The 19,696-nt window shown below is 37.8% G+C and overlaps 2 protein-coding genes across 6 annotated transcripts in view; one reads left to right on the top strand and one right to left on the bottom strand.

The window, feature by feature from the left end:
* Window positions 1-11,581, top strand: part of LOC307136054 (D-beta-hydroxybutyrate dehydrogenase, mitochondrial) — a 39,523-nt gene extending 27,942 nt beyond the window's left edge. The window contains exons 3-5 of the mRNA XM_079832798.1: window positions 994-1,146; window positions 8,268-8,401; window positions 11,048-11,581. Of these exons, the coding sequence (XP_079688924.1) occupies window positions 994-1,146; window positions 8,268-8,401; window positions 11,048-11,410 (650 nt within the window). The 3' untranslated portion in view covers window positions 11,411-11,581. The remainder of the gene's footprint in view (window positions 1-993; window positions 1,147-8,267; window positions 8,402-11,047) is intronic.
* A 1,789-nt stretch (window positions 11,582-13,370) lies between these two features.
* Window positions 13,371-19,355, bottom strand: ccr6b (chemokine (C-C motif) receptor 6b). 5 transcript variants are annotated; one of them, XM_079832514.1, is made up of 5 exons: window positions 19,263-19,355; window positions 15,322-16,523; window positions 14,455-14,690; window positions 14,125-14,242; window positions 13,388-14,062 (listed from the first exon to the last, which is right to left on the bottom strand). In XM_079832514.1, exon 2 carries the CDS (start codon window positions 16,506-16,508, stop codon window positions 15,444-15,446), a length of 1,065 nt encoding a protein of 354 aa, XP_079688640.1. In that variant the 5' UTR covers window positions 16,509-16,523; window positions 19,263-19,355; the 3' UTR covers window positions 13,388-14,062; window positions 14,125-14,242; window positions 14,455-14,690; window positions 15,322-15,443. The 5 variants fall into 5 exon arrangements, with proteins under 5 accessions (XP_079688642.1, XP_079688639.1, XP_079688641.1 ...); XM_079832516.1 differs by having other exon boundaries at window positions 13,371-14,062; window positions 14,125-14,760; window positions 15,612-16,523; XM_079832513.1 differs by having other exon boundaries at window positions 13,387-14,062; window positions 14,125-14,690.
* Window positions 19,356-19,696: the final 341 nt, after the last annotated feature.

The following is a 19,696-nucleotide window of genomic DNA, read 5'->3' as shown; positions in this document are numbered from 1 at the left end:
AATTGAATAATATGACTGAACTTACTATTCATTGTTTTTGGGTTAAAAAAACCCCTAAAAACTCACTTGTCCGGCATGTTCCTACCCTGCTTCACACAGAATATTAGGTCCGGCCCTTTAAGAGCTCGTTCAACTCTGTATGCGTTCACTAAAGACATTTCCGACTCTTGCCAGGATGTGCATTTTTACATGTTTTTTACCATTCATACCCAATAATCCGCGAAACTGGCGTCACGATCTGTCTGAGTGAAAGGCTTGTGCGCGGCTGCGCGCGCTTCAGGTCAGAGTCCGGCCGTGCCGCACTTCTGTTGCTTTCTTTTTCCTGAGCTGCGCGTATATATTTGACTGTTCTGCTTCCATTGTTTAGTGAACAGTAGAAGCAGAGCTCACACACGTCCTCACTCCTGCTGTCACACATTAAGAAATACTGCTCTTATTAGAGTGCTGTCATTTTGAAAGTACTGGCACTAATACAATTTCATATCGTACCCAACTTATCCAGTCGATTAAAAATATTGACGTCGACTAATTATCTGCGTCGACGCAGTCGATTGTATCGACCAATCGTGACAGGCCTAATCACAATATTCCTCATTTAAAAAATTAATACGCAGAATAAAGGGCCGGGGCCTGTTGAGTTAGTAGTGTGTTGAAACTGGTGGTTATGGTAAGGGGCGGGACATTTCCCAAACACTCTCGAAGAGCTTGACCAACCACAACACACTGCTCCAGCCGACCAATCAGAGCACAGTGTGCTTTTCAGAAGGAGGGGCTTCATAGAGACAGGAACTAAACAGAGCGTTACTGACAGACTGGGCATAGAGGAGCTGCAACAATGGAGAATATGTGGAAGAATGTGTTTTTTGAACATCCAAGCATATATTAGTAACTTTGTAAAAGGCTTTGTAAAAGGGTGTAATATAGCCTCTTTAAAATTCAAACAAAAAACCCTTTAAATGCCCCTTTTCTCTCTATATTGTTGTACATTTTCAGGTCTCCATGCTGTTGTAAATAATGCTGGCATCAGTGACTGGGGAGAGACGGAGTGGAGTACAGCTGAGGACTTCCAGAAGATGGCTGATGTTAACCTGTTTGGTGCCATCAGAGTCACCATCCCATTCTTGCCCCTTGTTAGAGCATCCAAAGGTCATTGACGCCTTCTATTCTTGAATATAATCTACTAAAGTCATTTTTAATTGATGTATTCCTTCACTCTTAAGAACAAATTATACAGAAGCTGTCATTAGGGTGGCATCCTTTCAAAAGGTAATGTTTACTAGTGGTCGCCAATATGGATTTTTTGATAGACTTTTAGAGACCAGGGTGGCTGATGTAAAGCTAATATGATATTACACCATTTAATTTAAAAAGCAGGCATAAAAATTACTAGAATGAAATATTTATTTATTTTACATATTTACTAAACTAGAAATAATTAATAGCAAAATTTAATCAACATGAAAAATTATTTGTGCTTTTAAGTAGGGATGCACCGAATTCAGGATTCGGATTTGGCCGAATATTGGGCTTTTTGTCGGGGTTCGGTTTGCACTACACGCAGTTGACGTAATGATGCCGCCGTTGATTACGGGAAGGTGTTCACTAGGGTGGACCGTTCGACTGCAGTCGGCTGTGAGAAAGTGAAAATGGAACTCATGAGCAGAAAAAGTGTTGTTTAGCATCACTTTCAGTCAAAAGAAGGCGATTCAAGTCGAGCTACATGTTCAATTTGCAATGCCGATTTGTCTCGTGGTGGCAAGGACCCTAAACAATACACAACATCACCGCTGTTAAAACATTTGTATGAAACATCCGAAAGAATACGAGTTGTGCATGAGGGAATCTACAGACATTAGCCAAAATGCAGCAACTTCAGGACGGTCATCCTAATGTTGCCTATTCTATTTTGGATGATAGAGAGATCTTTGCCTATGCCCATTTTACAGTTAAAATAAAATAAAATGAGTGACACTGCTGTGGACGTTGTTTACTTCTTTAATGTGTTTACTGTGATAATGGACTGAGGATGGGAGTAGGATTCGGTATTCGGTTTCGGATTCGGCAGAATCTTAACCAGTGGATTCGGTATTCGGCTGAACCCCAAAAATCTGGATTCGGTGCATCCCTAGCTTTAAGTCTGCAAAATAAACAGATTTATGATTTAGTCATTTCTTGATTTTGTCATTATAGTAGTGTAGTCTTTTTCGCAAAAAAAGAAACTGTTAAAAACATGAATAAAAATGAAGTAAACAATGCAATTCAATTAATTTGACCATTCAATCAATTCCCTACGGACAAAATCAAGCTCCGCCCTACATTTGTTCTTGTTCCAGAAGCTACTTCACTCGGACACTATATTGCCAAACGTTTTGGGACGCCTGTCTTTACATGCACATTAATCTTTAATGACATCCCATTCCAAGATTTTGGAGTGTGTTTATGGGAATTGTTGACGCATTTGTGAGGTCAGGCACTGATGTTGGACGAGAAGGCCTGGCTCTCAGTCTCCGCTCTAATTCATCTCAAAGGTGTTCTATCGGGTTGAGGTCAGGACTCTGTGCAGGCCAGTCAAGTTCCTCCACACCAAACTCACTCATCCATGTCTTTATGGAGCGACGCTTTGTGCACTGGTGCGCAGTCATGTTAGAACAGGAAGGGGCCGTCCCCAAACTGTTCCCACAAAGTTGGAAGCATGAAATTGTCCAAAATGTCTTGGTATGCTGAACCATGAAGGGTTACTTCAGCGATTAGCATTAAGCTTTGTATCAGTAGAAACCCGGTAGTATATTGGAATAAACGTGCTTCCCTCCCTCATGTCCTGAGACGAGAGATTTCAGGGTTTTTTTTGTCTGTAAAAAACCTCAGATGATGCAAAAATCGTAATTTAGCATCATCAAAGGCTTTTTTTTGCTAGAGACTACAGCCAGTAGTAGGAGTTAGTTTGCATGTTTTCAACCCGCCAGTAGGGGGTGGGATCAGACACATTCAGCTTTTAATTGTAGTGTCTGTTCTCTAACTGAACTAAATTATTTTATTACTATAAAAATGAACACGACGGTGGGGTGGAGCCGCGGTGGGCAAGTGATATAACCGATAGGCGTGGCTTGAGAGTGGCCTCGTAGGGCAGCGAAGCAAGTGCATTCTGGTAGTTGATGTCTTTCATCAATATGAGCCAAAAATACATTTTCTGGCTTTTCTCAATCTGGAAGGCTTCTAAAATAAGTTCACATTTCTACTACATAAATGACCCAATTTAAATAAATATTCATCTTTCCAGCGGTGAAGTACCCCTTTAAAGAGTTCCTTTCACTGGAACTAAAGAGCGAAGCCCAACTCCTGGAAAAACAACCCCACACCATAATTCCCCCTCCACCAAACTTTACACTTGGCACAATGACGTCTGGCAAGTACCGTTCTCCTGGCAACCGCCAAACCCAGAGTCGTCCATCAGATTGCCAGACAGAGAAGCGTGATTTGTCACTCCAGAGAACACGTCTCCGCTCCTCTAGAGTCCAGTGGCGGCGTGCTTTTCCCCACTGCATCCCACGCTTTGCATTGCACTTGGTGATGTAAGGCTTGGATGAGCTGCTCGGCCATGGAAACCCATTCTATGAAGCTCTCTACACACTGTTCTGTAGCACCTCTGAAGCAATGTTGGGTGTAACTAGTTACAAAGTAATTAGTTACTGTAATTTAATTATGTAGCGTTTTAGGGTTACATATATATTTAAATTAAAAATTAACTCAATAGGGAATTGTGGGTATTAATATTTAGGGATTTATGATTAATCACAATGGGTTATAATCTAATCACAAATCTCCAAAATCACCCAAAAGGGGAATACCTAACCTTGGTATTTATGCAATATATAATATATATATGGTTAACAACAATTTATTGCAATTAACCACAGATATATCTATATTAAATAATCACAGAATAACCTAGGGAGTTGATTCAAAATTCCTCTCCGTTCCGTTTAAAGAACGAGCGGTAATTCTTTATCCACTCACCAGGTCTATTCTTCCTACCCAATTTTCGGGAAGTTTATCCCTCTGGCCACAAAGGACAAACTTTCCGAGTTATGGTATTAATTAAAGCATTCAACGATGCTTATGAGAGCTCGTAGCTTAGATCTGACATTAAAGGGACTCGTGTTCTGTGAGCAAAACAATGACAATCAAAACGTGAATATCATGGTTTTAATAAAGATTAATACTACGATTACATATGACTAAATAAAGAATACATGTATTTACAGAATAGTGGAAAGTAAAGAGGAGGATGAGGAGAAGGGAAAGGAAGAAGGGTATGATCGTGTCCGATCCGACACCTTCCCAGACATAACCACTAGAGCCAGCAAGAACCATATCACCTTAAACAGGGGTACAATCTTAAAACGCATCTAAATTTCGATAGAATTGATACTTGCATGGTTTCTTGGTGTTGTGTAAAGCAAGATGCGTGCGTTGGCGTTTCTCAGAGTGTTCGTGCGCTGAAGCGCTCTCTCCGTTTGGTTCTTCCGGAGCTTCGTTGGTCCGCGGGAGTTTTAAAGGTGTTTGGGAAGGTAGCGTCTTAGAAGGGAAAGTTCATCTCGTCCAAGCTAAGTTCCTCGGTCTGGTGGAGCGCGCCGCTGGCTGTGTCGCGGAGCGCGTCGATCTTCAAAGGAAACAACAGCTTGGCTGGACCGCGCCGGCTTGCAGGTCGAAGCCCGCGAGCCGCGCTGATGAGATGGGAGGAAAAGGAAATTTGTCTCGTCGGGGTCCTTGCAAGTCGACTGAGCACAGATATGCTAGTGTTACTGTCTTTTGAAGTCCATTAACCTACGCCCCTCTTCCTTGAGACGACCAATCGTTGGTGTGAATTTCAGGCGGGAGAGTGTTTCTTTGTTCAGACTTTATTACTCCATGGAATGTTCTTGCTGGAAGCCAGAACTAGTAAAGTTTCACTCAAACAGGACTAAACATACTAGCGGTACATCTCATAATCATATACTTTGTACCATTGACTAAGACAAAGAAAAAGGAACATTTAGACATCAAACATGCCTTGGTTTAAAGACTTTTGAGCGTTTAAGATAGCTCTTACATCACGCAAACATAAGAAATATGGGGAGCATGCATATACTTAAGAAATCATCATATATGTAATTTCTGGGATAGTTTAATTAAAGGCTCAAAGAGAGGAATTCTTGTGTGTGTGTGTGTCATCCCCCGGCCGTTCTCCGAATGAAGGGTGGGGTAGGGGTCCTGGCTGATTAGAATCTGATTGAAGCTCAAAAAGGGCCATCATAGTGTCTTCTGGTCACACTCTAGCTGGTCATTAAACAGTCGGAGGTGCAGTTTAACTCAGACTTTTTGGAGCCATTGGAGCAGGGATTTAATTTATATGCAGAGCTGTTTGGAGGAACGCATCTCTGTTTCTCCAAGCGGCTTCTCCACTTTGATCCCATTGAGAGAGACACTCCAGACGCTACAATTACTTTTCCCTTGAAAAAGTAAAGTAAGGGATTACTCTTATATTTTCTATAATTTAATTAGTTACTTCTGATGTAATTGAACTAAATACTGTGTTTAGACTGTAACTATTACATATAATACACTAGTGTAATTAACATCAAAATTTAAAGTCTAACTTTAAAATGCATGTTTTTATGTATCCTTTGCATCCTGTAGCATTTGTAATACTTTGGTCAGTTAATAAGAATAATTTATGTAGTTTTATATTATTTATTTGAATGAATTAAAAGAGCCATCTATCCTTGAATCAGTCAAGGTTGATATAGGATTTAGAAAGTAATAAGTAATTAATTACTTTTTGGAGAGAGTAATTTGTATAGTAATCTAATTACACTATTGAAGATGTAATTAGTAACTAGTAATTAATTACTTTTTTAGAGTAACTTACCCAATACTGATCTGAAGGCCACACAAAGTTTGGAGGTCTGGAGCTATTGAAAGTTGGCGACTTCTGTGCACTGTGACCCTCAGCATGCGCTGACCCCGCTCTGTGATTTTACGTGGCCTACCTTTCCTGGCTGAGTTGCTGTTGTTCCCAATTGCTTCCACTTTGTAATAATACCACTAACAGTTGAGCGTGGAATATTTAGTAGTGAGGAAATTTCATGAATAGACTTATTGCACAGGAGGCAACCGATCATGGTACCACGCTTGAGTTCACTGAGCTCCTGAGAACGACCCATTCTTTCACAAATGTTTGTAGAAGTGTCTGCTTGCCTGGTGCTTGATTTTATTCACCTGTGGCCATGAAGTGATTGGAACACCTTAATTCAATGATTTGGAGGGGTGTCCCAATACTTTTGGCAATATAGTGTATGTCACGATCATAGACCGTAAATAAAGATGACCTTCACTCTCTTCCACTGATGAAAACTAGAGCCGCGATATCAAAACCCCACCCATACTCCCAAAGCACAGTTTTTTGTGCAAATTCTACAGGAAAGAAAACGCAACAGCATAAATGTTTTTTTAAAAATCTTACCAACATTATTGCAAATTTATTTCAGGTGAGGTTCAAAGGTAATACAAAGTTTTTCATTAAAATGGATTCAAACCTACAAAACTATATTTTAACAGTATGAAAATGTTGAAAATAATATATTAAAAACGAAAATAATAATGAATAATTTTGATCATAAAATTACAAGAAAAAAATAAATCATATCCATCATGGGAAAAATACGGGGCACGGATTAGCCAGCCCAGGCTTGACTCTAGGCTATAAAAAATGTAAATAAAATGCATTATAGCTTACTCACCAAAATAGGCTATGATTATTTGTACACAAAACATGCCAATGTGTGCAGCTGACCCCTGCTCTCAAATAAATCAAGGAGATCCGCGAGACTTCAGAATCAGTTATGGCAGTTAGTTCATTTTTAGCCGGGACCGATCAAATTGCTTTCCATGACTGTGCGTTAAGCTGGAGAAGGCTGTATGCGGGAATTTTGAAAATGGCTTTGTAAGTATGTTAATTAATACATTAATTTATTCTCCTCTGTCAGCCATTGGGGTTTTAAAAAAAAGCTATTAAAACTACAGATGTTTTATCCTGTGCAGTTTGCTAGTTATTTTGACTAGGCCACTAGTTATAGTACGCTCTCTGACCATCCAATCAAAGGACATGAAAATGCCAATGTTATTTTACGCCTGCTAGATGGCCCCGGGAACGCCATCTCGAAATCTGATTGGCTGTTTAAATCGGAGTGATTATTTATCTGATTGGTTAAAGCGCACAGTTTCATTGCCATTCATTTTAACCAAGAGGCGCCCGCAATATGGCAGATTTCTTTGACCCTGGCAACACATGATGCCTGAAATATGATTGGATAAAAGCGCTAACACAAATAAACACTACTGGAAGCAGCGCAACCAAGAGAAAAGCTATGAAATTTAGAAAATAAACTACTGGGAATAATTTAACACACATTTATGGAAAAAATATATAAAAATTTGAAGTCCGAGATTCTGATAGTGATTAGGCCAGCAGAGAAAGCCTTGCCCCACAGTGTTGGTGTGAAATAAACAGTTATGGAAATGTAGAAATTAAAGCTGAAGATCCAATCATCTTCCGAAAATCACAAAAAATGTCAGTCGTGCCTCTGTGACTACTTTGCTCAGAGAAGCTGTCAATCATGACCTCACACCCCCCGTTTTTATAGCATCAAATAACTAACTAAAACCAAACTTATTTAAAAAAACAAACACTTGAACTTACATGAATGTGATGATAACTGCCTAAAATGACAAACATATTTGACAATTTTTTTACATGTAAATTGATTGTTTAGTTCGTATCACGTCCCATTACATTACATGGAGAGGGCGATGTTTATGAGCTATACTGGGACCAGCCTCCTGGGGGCGATCAAGACGCTTTGGCTTCACTTTTCCGGACTTGTTCGGCACGCTGGGTCACGATAAGGAAGAAAAGATGTCAGTCCAAGTTGCTTTAAGTAAAAAAAAAAAAAAAGAGATTAGCTTAAGCCTTGTCAGTGAAACCGTGGGTAAAAGTGCAAAATATCAGCCGACCACTAATTTTTACCATTTAGGTAATCTAATTATAACACTTTAGGTCATATGTACCTAAAGGTTAAGCTACTAATATGCACCCTTTGGTGGTAAATAAGTCAATAATTCAAAGTCAAAGAGGCTTGAAATGGTACTGCCCCACTGACAGCTTTTTCTGACAGTGTTACGTTTATAGATAACTTTCTAATTCCTTTAATTTCATTATTTGTTCTTAGGTCGTATGTTATATGTGTCTAGTATCTTGTCTTTCTTCAATTGTCTGAACATGGGAGCATACAGTGTATCCAAGCGGGGGCTGGAAGCATTCGCAGACTGCTTGAGAGTAGAGATGGCCAGTTTTGGAGTTAAGGTAAGAACTGATCCTTTCTTAGAAACACCCGTTTACTGACCTAAGTGTTTGTATTATTATTTTTTTTTTTATGTATTATTGTACAAAAATTGAAAATCAGGTGTTGAGAAGGTTCAACAACAACAACAAAAAATTTCAAGCGCAACATGCACTCTTCAAACAAACATTTAAAGGGTTAGTTCACCCAAAAATGAAAATTAGCCCATGATTTACTCACCCTCAAATCATCCTAGGAGTATATGTCACAATTGGAGTTATATTAAAAAAATGTCCTGGCTCTTCCTAGCTTTATAATGGCAGTGATTGGCAGCCAAAAATCTGAAGCTCAGAAAGGGGAACAATCATGGGCTTCGGAAGCAAAAAAAATTTGGGTTGGTCCTTCCCTTGAAAAATGTTACTGGAGTAGATGCCATTTACATTGAGTGCAAATAGCCAGTCTTGTTTACTAAACGCCTGGTTGGGCCAGACAAAATTACAGAAGACACCAAATTATTTACAGTGGCATTAGTGTAGGGGTAAGGCACAAGGCAGAAAGTTTTGACTTGAGGTTCGAATTCCGCCGAACTTGCACTACTCAATTTTCCCATTACATATCAGATCGGAAAGGCATTTAGGCACGCTTGGTCATGATAAGGAAGAAAAGACGATAACTTCCGTTTCGTGGCATCTGTGCTCAGGTGCTGCCGTTCTTAGCACTGTCATAATAAAAGCCACTTCCAAGACTTATCGGATTGATGCCAATACTTTAAAGGGGCACCTATTATGCAAAATTCACTTTTACATGGTGTTTGAACACAAATGTATGTTGGCAGTGTGTGTACACAACCACCCTATAATGGTAAAAATCCACCCACTCCTTTTTTTAAATCCCCATATATCATAAGCAGTGTCTCAGAACAAGCCGTTTGCAGATTCTTGGAAATGTGACGTCACATTTCACAGGCCCCGAACAAGGTTTAAAACATGTGCAGATGATATTTCATGATGATGAAGAACTGCAATGTCACATGAGCGTGTCTGCGATAGAGATGACCATCAAAAGAAACAGATGTATCATGTTTCAGTTTTCAATCGTGTGTTCCCGAACTGTGAAGGCTCCGCCCTCTGGGACCAGAAGCAGCAGCTCATTTGCATTTAAAGGAGAAACACAGAAAACTGCCAATTTTTGGGTTTGAGAAAAATTAGCTTTTTCAAAATGTTATATTAAATGGTCCGTCAGAAATTTTGATCTGAAACTTTACAGACACACTCTGGGGACACCTAAGACTTATATTACATCTTGTAAAAAGGGGCATAATAGGTGCCCTTTAAGGCCCGGTTTAACCGACAGGGCTTAGACTAAACCAGGATTAGGCATTTAGTTCAATTAAAGCGTTTAAGTAGCTTTTATAAACATCACATATCAGGTCGGAAAGGTATTTATTTCAAATAAAATTCAAAGAAAAGTCTAACGTGTGTTTAATAATAAAGTGTTATTCAGTTAGGGGTAGGTCAACAGACATGCGCTGAATTAGAGACGGTAAAAATGAGTGGGTCCAATATCATTGATCTTAAAAAGGTTACAATGGTTCTGACGCCCATGGGAACAATCCATCATAAACATACTCCACACGGCTCCGGGGGGTTAATAAAGGCCTTCTGATGCGAAGCGATGTGTTTGTGTAAGAAAAATATCCATATTTGACACGTTATGGAATGAAAATATCTGGCTTCCGGCGGACCGCCTTCTGTATTTAGTTTACGAAGAAAGTGTAATGCCTGTCACAGTTCAAAACACTCACGTCCTATGTCGTTGTTTAAGTTGATTACGAAAGACGGTCTGGCGAGAGCTAGATAGATTTTTCTTACACAAACGCATCACTTCGCTTCAGAAGGCCTTTTTTAACCCCCCGGGGCCGTGTGGAGTAGCTGATTGGACCGGTTAAAATTTGATCTGAGAAAACCTAAGAATATACCGCAGTCCCAGATGGAGTACTGAAGGAAAATGAAAATTGAGCGGAAGTACGTAGGAGGGCGGAACCAGGCTACTTGTGGAGCACTTTTATAATTGATGGATGCACTTTTTTTTGGGCTTCAAATTTTGGGCTGCCATTCACTGCTACTATAAAGCTAGGAAGAGCCAGGACATTTATTAATATAACTCTGATTGTATTCGTCTGAAAGAAGAATGTCATCTACACCTAGGATGACTTGAGGGTGAGGTAATCATGGGGTCATTTTCAGTTTTGGGTGAGCTATCCCCTTAATTATATTTCTTTAAAACAATGTAGTTTTGGCCAACTTCATCAGACATCAAGTGTTTGTCAGGCAAACCATAAAAGATCAACTGAAGATACAGTAGTGGCCAAAAGTGATGTCCGGCCTTGGAAAATCAACATATTCACCCTTTATTCAAATATTATTCAAAATTTGTAAAAAAAAAAAAAAAAAAAAAAAAGTATATTTTCTAGTTGTGCTTGGAATCAATTGTTTTATTTGTGATAACACGATGAAACATTCCAGTTTGTGCTGACATAATTTTTGTCCCGGCTGTCATACTCGTGATGGAGAGTCGACTCTGAATAGTCGGGGTCGACTCCAGCACAGGAATAGACTTTCTGTTACAAATAGGACATTGAACATGGTTCATTATTTTTATTTTTATAGGTCAGCATTATTCAACCAGGAAATTTTGGTGCGGCCACAAACATTCTGCACAAGAAAACGCCGCAAGACATATGGGATGAATTTGACGATGCACAGAAACTAACGTTCAACCAGAAATATGTTGGGATGGCATGTGAATATTTTCACTCGCTGTGCTCTTCAGGATTTAAGGATTGCACAATGGTTGTCAATGCCATGCTACACGCTCTCACGGCTGCCAAACCTAAAACCCGATACCTGCTTGTGTCCTGGACAGATATGCTGTTTTTCTACATATGCCCTATTCTCCCCACGTATGTCACTGATTCTGTATTTCATATGAGTTCCATGTACCACAAGCGCAAAGTAATGCTGTACTCATAATTTGAGTTTATTCATAATCAGAATAGGAGAGCTCTCATTTACTTAGACAAATCGATTCCTAATGTTTGCTGGTGTAACACTAACATGTCACAAAGTTTTCCTGGACAGATGTTCACAAAAAAAATGTGTATTCTTCTTTTCCCTTCTGAAATAATAAAGTCTTTATCGCAGAAAATCTTGCTGAGCTGAGGACTTCAATTCATCCTCCTTTAATTAGAAGGAAACTTTTATTTATAATTTTACAACTACAAAAAAAACCCCCACAGGATCATTGAAACTAGTAAATGGGTGACCAATTAACACTAACGTTTACAGGACTGGCTGGGGTGAGTATAAGATTTTGGTAACACTTTATTTTACATGTGTCCCTGTTATACATGTACTTACTATATAATTGGGGTTATTTGCTTTTATTTCTGCGTCATTTACTGTTATTACTATAGTAAGTACATGTTGTTAATTAATATTACTTTTAGTAATAGTACTTTATTTGTATAATTACACAACCAGGGCACCTTAAAATAAAGTCTAACTTTAGACTCTTTTTAAAAATAAAAATTAATACTTAAATTCAGCAATGATGTTAATATTGATCAAAAGTTATAAAGACATTTAATTGATAAAAAATATATATTTTTTTTTAATTCATCAAATAATCCTGAAAAAAAAATATCTCAGTTTGTGCTGTCAATTTGATTAATCAAAGTTTGTGTTTACATGATTATGTATTATTATTAGGGCTGTCAAAAGATTAATCGCGATTAATCGCATCCAAAATAAAAGTTTGTGTTTACATAATATGTGTGTGTACTCTGTTAATTATTATTTATATATAAATACACACACATTCATGTATATATTTAAGAAATATTTGCATGTATATACTGTATATACATTTATATAATCTATAATATATAAATATAAATGTTTTATATATAAAAAAAAATCTTCTTAAATATATACATGCTTGTGTGTGTATTTATATAGAAATAATAACACACACATATATTATGTAAACACAAACTTTTATTTTGGATGCGATTCATCTTTTGACAGCCCTAATTATTATATATGTGTACTGTGTATAATTATTATGTGTATTTATGTATAAATACACAAAAATAAATATTTGCATGTATATACTGTATCATCATATGAGTGATTTCTGAAGGATCATGTAACACTGAAGACTGGAGTAATGATGCTGAAAATTTAGCTTTGATCACAGGAATAAATTACACTTTACTATATATTCACAATATTACTGTTTTTACAGTATTTTTGGTCAAATGAATGCAGCCTCTGTGAGCAGAAGAGACTTCAACCTAGAAACGTAATGTTTATAAAACTGGTCGGTAAACATGTAATGTAAATTTAGGGGCTTTTCGATGCGGTGTATGTAAATTCAGTGTGCTGTTTACTGCTGTAATATCAGGAAATGAGCTAAGCATCATTTAAATAGATAAATAAACTGATAAGAGTATTTGTTTTGTAGTGATGGTGACCAGTAGGGTTTCACCCTATGATATTTCTTGCTTTGATGGATATGTTCCTCGAGGTCAAGCCATGTTGTTTCATTAATGTGGTTTTCTGTATACAAGTGTATTGCTCTCTGACCCATTTTGTTAGATTTAGATAATCATCCCACTACTTTCAGTAAACCTATGCATGTGCATTTATATTCAGAGGAAGAAGAAGTGTGTCATTGGCTCCTATCCAAACTTGGTGAAGATAGGCTTAGATAGAGGGCCTGCTGTCTGACCACAGGGCCAAAAGTCCCAGTCTAAAACACGCGAGAGGAAACTAGCTCTCAAGATCTACAGTGATCCAAAATGCAACATTGTTTAATCAGTTTCACAAACTTGCCCTGCAGATCTCATTGAGCACAGTCAGTTTCATGATTATATACAGTGGAACTTTATTGTTCACTCAACATCTCAAGGCAATAATAGTCAGAAATAATAGTCGTCTTTTTTAACATTTTATTAAAACCTTTATACAAAATGTATTTAAAAAATGCACATTTTATACATAAGGCTGTCATGGCTCATACAGTATAGTGAGAATATAGAGCTCAAACTCAAGGAGGAAAAAAACGTACATTTTATTCAGAGGCCCAAACTGAGCAAAAATCTGCAATGGTGCAGATGCTGATATTTATAAGAAGCATTTCTGATAATGTAAAACAATGAGATCTTTATAACAGTATAACATATACTTGCATAATATGCATATAAATATCAGTCTGCCAATAATATCAAATATCTGTACTCTGTAGTTTTAAAACATAATGCAATGCAATACAGTGATGATTGAGAGATGAACGAATAAATCTTCCTCAAAAGCCTGATGATCATATTTATATGGCCTTTTTATCTTCACACATGTCTACCACATTGTTGACAAGGCTAGTAAGCATTTGCCTTGCAAATCAGACATGGGCTGTAGTAGTCAGCCCACAGTAAAGTTACTGTAAAAACATTTGAATAAGTCAAAGAGGAAAACATCAAAAGATTTTGCTTGCATACAAAATATTTAGCATATTTTTCATATCACTAATTTCAAAAGAAAGTTGGTTAACACTTTACAATAAAGTTAGTTAACATTGACACAATGCTTCTTAATCTTAGTTAATGTTACTTGCAACATTTACTAATGCATTATTTTAAAATCAACAACTGTATGCTAATATTATTTAATGGACCTGAGCTGACATAAGCAATGAACTGTTGTATTTGTGTTAACTAATATTAACATAGATTATTATACATCATCTTGGATTTAACAGCAAATGTGTTGCTCATTGTTAGGTAATGTTAGGGTGCTTTCACACTAGCACTTTTGGTGCGCACCCGGGTTCGATTGACATCAGAGTTCGGTTCGTTTGGATGATGTGAATGCTGTCTTCCCGAACTCGGGTGCGCACCCAAAACCGTACCCGAGTTCACTTGAAAAAGTGGTCTGGGGTTCGGTTCATGTGCAATCGAACTCTGGTTCGGTCCAGGCAATCGAACCAAGTGTGAAAGCACCCTTATTGGTTGCACTTTATTTTACAGTACGTGCACTTGCATGTTCTTACAATACTATGTACTTATTATAGTAGTTATAATAACTGGGTAATAATGATGTACTAACCATGAGCCTAACGCTAACCTAACTTTAACCCATGTAGTTACCTTGTATTGCCCACTACTTTCTTAGGTAAGTGCATGTACATGGTAGCACTTTATTTTACAGCCCTGTTCCCCATGTTAGTTAATGTATTAAAGGAACACACCGACTTTTTGGGACTTTAGCTTATTTACCGTATCCCCCAGAGTTATACAAGTCCATACATACCATTCTCATCTCTGTGTGTGCCATAACTCTGTCTGACGCACCCATCGCTAGTCTAGCTTAGCACAAAGACTTGAGGTAAACGGCTCCAGCTAGCCTACTGCTCAATAAGTGACAAAATAACACCAACATTTTCCTATTTACATGTTGTGATGTGTATAGTTACATTGTGTACTAAGACAGGCGGAAAATGAAAAGTTGTGATGTTCTAGACCGATATGGCTAGGGACTATACTCTCATTCCTGCGTAATAATCAAGGAACTTTGCTGCCGTATCATGGGTGCAGCCGCTACTTTTCATTTTAATTTTCGTTTCTTAGTACCCGATGTAACTATATACATCACAACATGGAAAATGTTGGCGTTATTTTGTCACTTATTGATCAGTAGGCTAGCTGGAGCCATTTACCTCCAGTCTTTGTGCTATGCTAGGCTAGCAGTGGGTGCATCAAACAGAGTTATGGCACGCACGGAGATGAGAATGGGATGGACTTGCCTAACTCTGGGGGATACAGTAAATAAGCTAAAGTCCCAAAATGTCGGCGTGTTCCTTTAACTAATGTAACTAATGGGACCTTATTGTAGAGTGTTACCAAAATATTTAACATATTTTTCATAACAGTACTAGGTAAACCACACAAAATCATTCAGTGCTTTCTTGAGAACAACCACAAAGCAATCACTCGAAAATGTTATGTCACATTGTAAAAGACGAGTGGTTGTCATGATTGTGTCCAACAACGGTTTTAATTGCAGATGTGTACAACTCAGAGGTCTGCTGAGAGGAGCGTCCCGAGTAAATGTACTTTTTCCCTAGGCACCGCAAGTCCTGTAGGATCTGAAAGAAGTGGCTCCTGAATTTAACCCCAATGAAAGCGTACAGAAAGGGATTCAAGCAGCAGTGAAGGTAGGCTATGCTCCTGCTGATGGACAGCGTCTTCAGAGTCAGCTGTTCTTCCTCGCAGGTTCTCTCATTGAACAGTTTACTGGTGTAGATGAGGAGCACCACATTGTAAGGCAGATGGCAAAGGACAAAAACAAAGACCACGGCCAGAACCACTCGGACTGCCTTGTGCTTCTGGAAGTTTTTTGCCTTGAGCAGCGTCGCCATGGTGCAGGAGTAGCAGAATATCATAACTATCAACGGCACCAAGAACCCGATAAACATTTGCATGCTGGGAATCAGGATCTTCATTAAAATGGCGGTTTCGGGTTTCTTAAAGATGTTGATGCATTCATTATTTTCCTCCTGGTAATACATGAACGTAGGCAAAGACAACATAAATGCAAGCAGCCATATGGCAGAGCAGATGAAGCGACTGTATGTCCGAGCTTGCGATCGAATCCGGACCGATCGTGCGGCTTGGACAATGGAGATGTAGCGGTCGCCGCTGATGCAGGCTAGCAGGAGCGTGCTGCTGTACACGTTGATGCTGTAGGCGGCACTCAACAACTTACAAGCCCATCCGCCCATGCTCCAACTGTACTTTTCATTGTATATGATCAGCGGAAGGGCGATGACAAAGAGGAGATCCGCTAATGCCACGTTTACCAGGAAGATATCAGTCATGGATTTTGCTTTCCTGTAGAAGGCGTAGGTTAAGAGGACCAACACGTTGCCCACCAGGCCGAGTGAACAAATCAGAGCGTAGATGGACGTTTGGATGGTCACTTCATGCTTGTGGTACTCTGTGAGGTTACAAGGCTCTGCTTCGTCATCATAATCATATTCTTCAGTTTCATTGTACTCATAGCTGTTCATAACTGTAAGATTGACCTTAAGAGGAAAGAGACAGATGGAGAGAAATTAAAAAAAGCGATTTTTGCACTCACAAGTACTTATTTGCATATCAGACAGACGCTCATGCCTTAACTGTATTGAATGGGCACTTGCAGTGTACTTTAAATCTTTACTGTATACAATATTATTGATCTGACTGAAGCTGTTGTGTGAGAACATCCTTTTTTGCAGAAAGTCTGGGTTACTAATGTAACGTCAACGACAATTTGGAATCTTGCCTGAGAGCCCAATCACCTTTGTGTGGTAACAAGACAAGCCAATGGACACTGGCAAGTGAGATTTGCCTCGCGAACCACTCCCTGTGCCACTGGTATATAAGGAAGTGTGCAGCACTCACTCATTAAGATTGACCAGATGGGAAAGCCCCCACTGTAACCCTCAAATTACCTTGAGTATCAATCAAAGTAGCTCTCTGCTGGGCAGAGGAACCAAAACAAAAGATGAATGCAGAGCAGAATCTTCATAAGAGACACAGAAAGGCTCGCCTCTGAAGTGAAAGCTTAATGAGTGAGTTCAGCAAGCTTCCTTATTTACCTCAACATAGTAATAAAGGAAAAATGGGTGTGGTTCGTGATGCAAATCTCACTTGCCAGTGGCACTCAAAGGTGATTGGGGTCTCAGGCGAGATTCGTCAGTTCTGTGGGAGTTGCTTTATAGATGAAATTAACCAATTTAATAATTGATGATCTTTACAACATAACTGAATTAACACTGAACTGACTTCAGTTGGACAACAACTGAAATGCTTGATGTTCCTGTGTAAAGCTGCTTTGAAAAAATCTGTATTGTATAAAGAGCTATATAAATACTCGACAAGGTGCACTTTGCAATAATGTCAATTTAAAAGTTGCATTTTGAAATACATTTTCAAGCTTACGTATTAATAATCTTTCGTTGTGGTACATTGCTGTTTACTAACATGCGTAATATAGAAATGACACGATTAAAGTCTATTTTAGTTTACCATAAATGCTTGTCAGACACTCGGCAGTACACTTTAACCATATTTAAAAGACAATAGATGTACTGTAGTTATGAAATTACATATAAAGATGAACTTAAGTGGTCAAAAAACACTCAAAATTTAAACTAACTGTGTTTAATATAAATATAAACTACAATACATTTTCATTTAATTGCAATTAACATGCAGTTCACACTTAAGTATACACTGTAAAAAATGAATCACCGGTCTTGTAATTTTCATGAAAAAAGTATAATTTATTAATACAATTGTGGTTAAGTGTTGTATAGAAAATATTGAGAACATTTTACTAATAAAACCAAGAGTTTTATTAAAATCCCATCTTTTTTAAAGGAAACTTAAGCAATTTTGAGGCTTGAAGAGGAACCGATTAAGGAAAAAAGGCTACCTATTTATTTTAAGAGAATTAGTTCAATTATACAGTTTTATTTAGAGACACCATTGTTAGTTCCCTGCATGCTTTGCATATGGCTGGAAATGGAGAGTTCATCTTGAAATTAAGTGTTATTTTATGTGTTTTTGAGTGAAGGGAGCCATCTGTTAATGTTTAGTTATGTTTGACATTTGAAAGAGTTTCTGTCATGTTGATGTTTTGATCGTTACCATTATGCAAAAGAGTAGATCTTATGGTTAAGTTGTGATGTGAATAACTGCATGGGCAAATAATATGAATATGTTGTTTTGTTCAATGAGCAATAACTTTGTTAATGCTAGCGCAGTAACAAGTTCGTGCTTGTGCTGTGCTAGCAGCAAACAGTCTATTAATTGTATAACATAACTCAAATTTGAATATAATCTTTTCCATTCACTCTAAAATACACACTTTTGAGAGTCAACTTAAAAAAAAAAAAGCACATATCACTAAAAATATTAAATTCATTGTCACAGTCTAAATAATTTATTCAGGTAGATTCCATCAAAGAAATTAGGCCTTAAAACTACTCAAAAATATCATGTGTAACATAGTTGCCATCATTTTTTAAGTAAATAGCACATACATTTTTTTACAGTGTATTCTTTCCGATAAGTATACTAGAAGTGTGTTAAAGTGTACGTTTTCACAAGGGATTACAAGTTTTGCCTAATTGTATGTGAGAGGGAAGTTATGCAAATATTCTGCATCATGGTTGCTTCTGTATAGATATCAGATAAGATAATGATACCACAGTCATATTTACCAAAAATGAAAGGCGTTTGTGTCCTGGTTTAAAATGTCTCGTTTCATGAGCCTTTTTTGCCCACTTCCAGAGACACATAACTGCAGGTATATTTCTGCACATTCTGAACGCATCTACTTCTTTTTTTTAAGTAAAACATTACTTACTTACTCCATTTTGTTCATTAAAACATAGTAATAAAGGAAAAACTAAGTGTTTGTTTGGTTAAGAAACCCATGCACCGGCACAATTTATCCCAAAGTATTTAAGCATAAGGCATAGACAGGAATTGCGGTTTAAAAGGCAACAAATATTCACTAATATTATCGATTTAACCGCAGACACTAACAGATGAGAATTACACTAACTTTGCAACATCGACAACGTTATTAAACTGAAACAAATTATTAAAATGAAACAACATTGAACTGACTTGAGCTGAATTGTGCACTATTGTCTTCTGTAGAGCTGAAATTAAATAGCATAATAGCATCCTAATAGCATATCTTTGTATAATCTACTGTGAACAAATGCACTTCCATCAAATTAATATCCGTGTGTAAAATACTGTACCTCAAATCGGCCTCTTCTTTAAAGTTTTTCTGAACTGATTTGAGAAGAGAGGAATATTTCACCAGTTCACTTGTGATGCACCTGCTTCAGTGTGAGTTCCTCTGGCCGTTCCTTTATGTTTGTATAGGCCGGCCCATTTATGAGATCATGTGGCAGGTATTGTCACAAACACAGACTGCATTGATACAATGTATCAGTTGTTTCCAGGTTCTGCTGTTTCCAAGCTTCTTTTTTTAATGTTTTCTTCCACCTACACCAATGAGAAAGTTCATTTGGCTTTTTATCACCCACATGGAAAGCTTTGATCTCTCAACTATAGCCTATATGCAAGTCTGTCTAAATAAACCTTTAATCTCTATAAGTAGATGAGACCAGTGTTATTTTCATATCATTGAGATACTGTAGTTTTGTATTAATATTTTGAATGTTTTTTT

The sequence above is a fragment of the Gobio gobio genome (genome assembly GCF_949357685.1).
Source record: "Gobio gobio genome assembly, chromosome: 13".
Classification (NCBI taxonomy): Eukaryota; Metazoa; Chordata; class Actinopteri; order Cypriniformes; family Gobionidae; genus Gobio; species Gobio gobio.
This window is presented reverse-complemented; position numbering and strand designations above follow the sequence as displayed.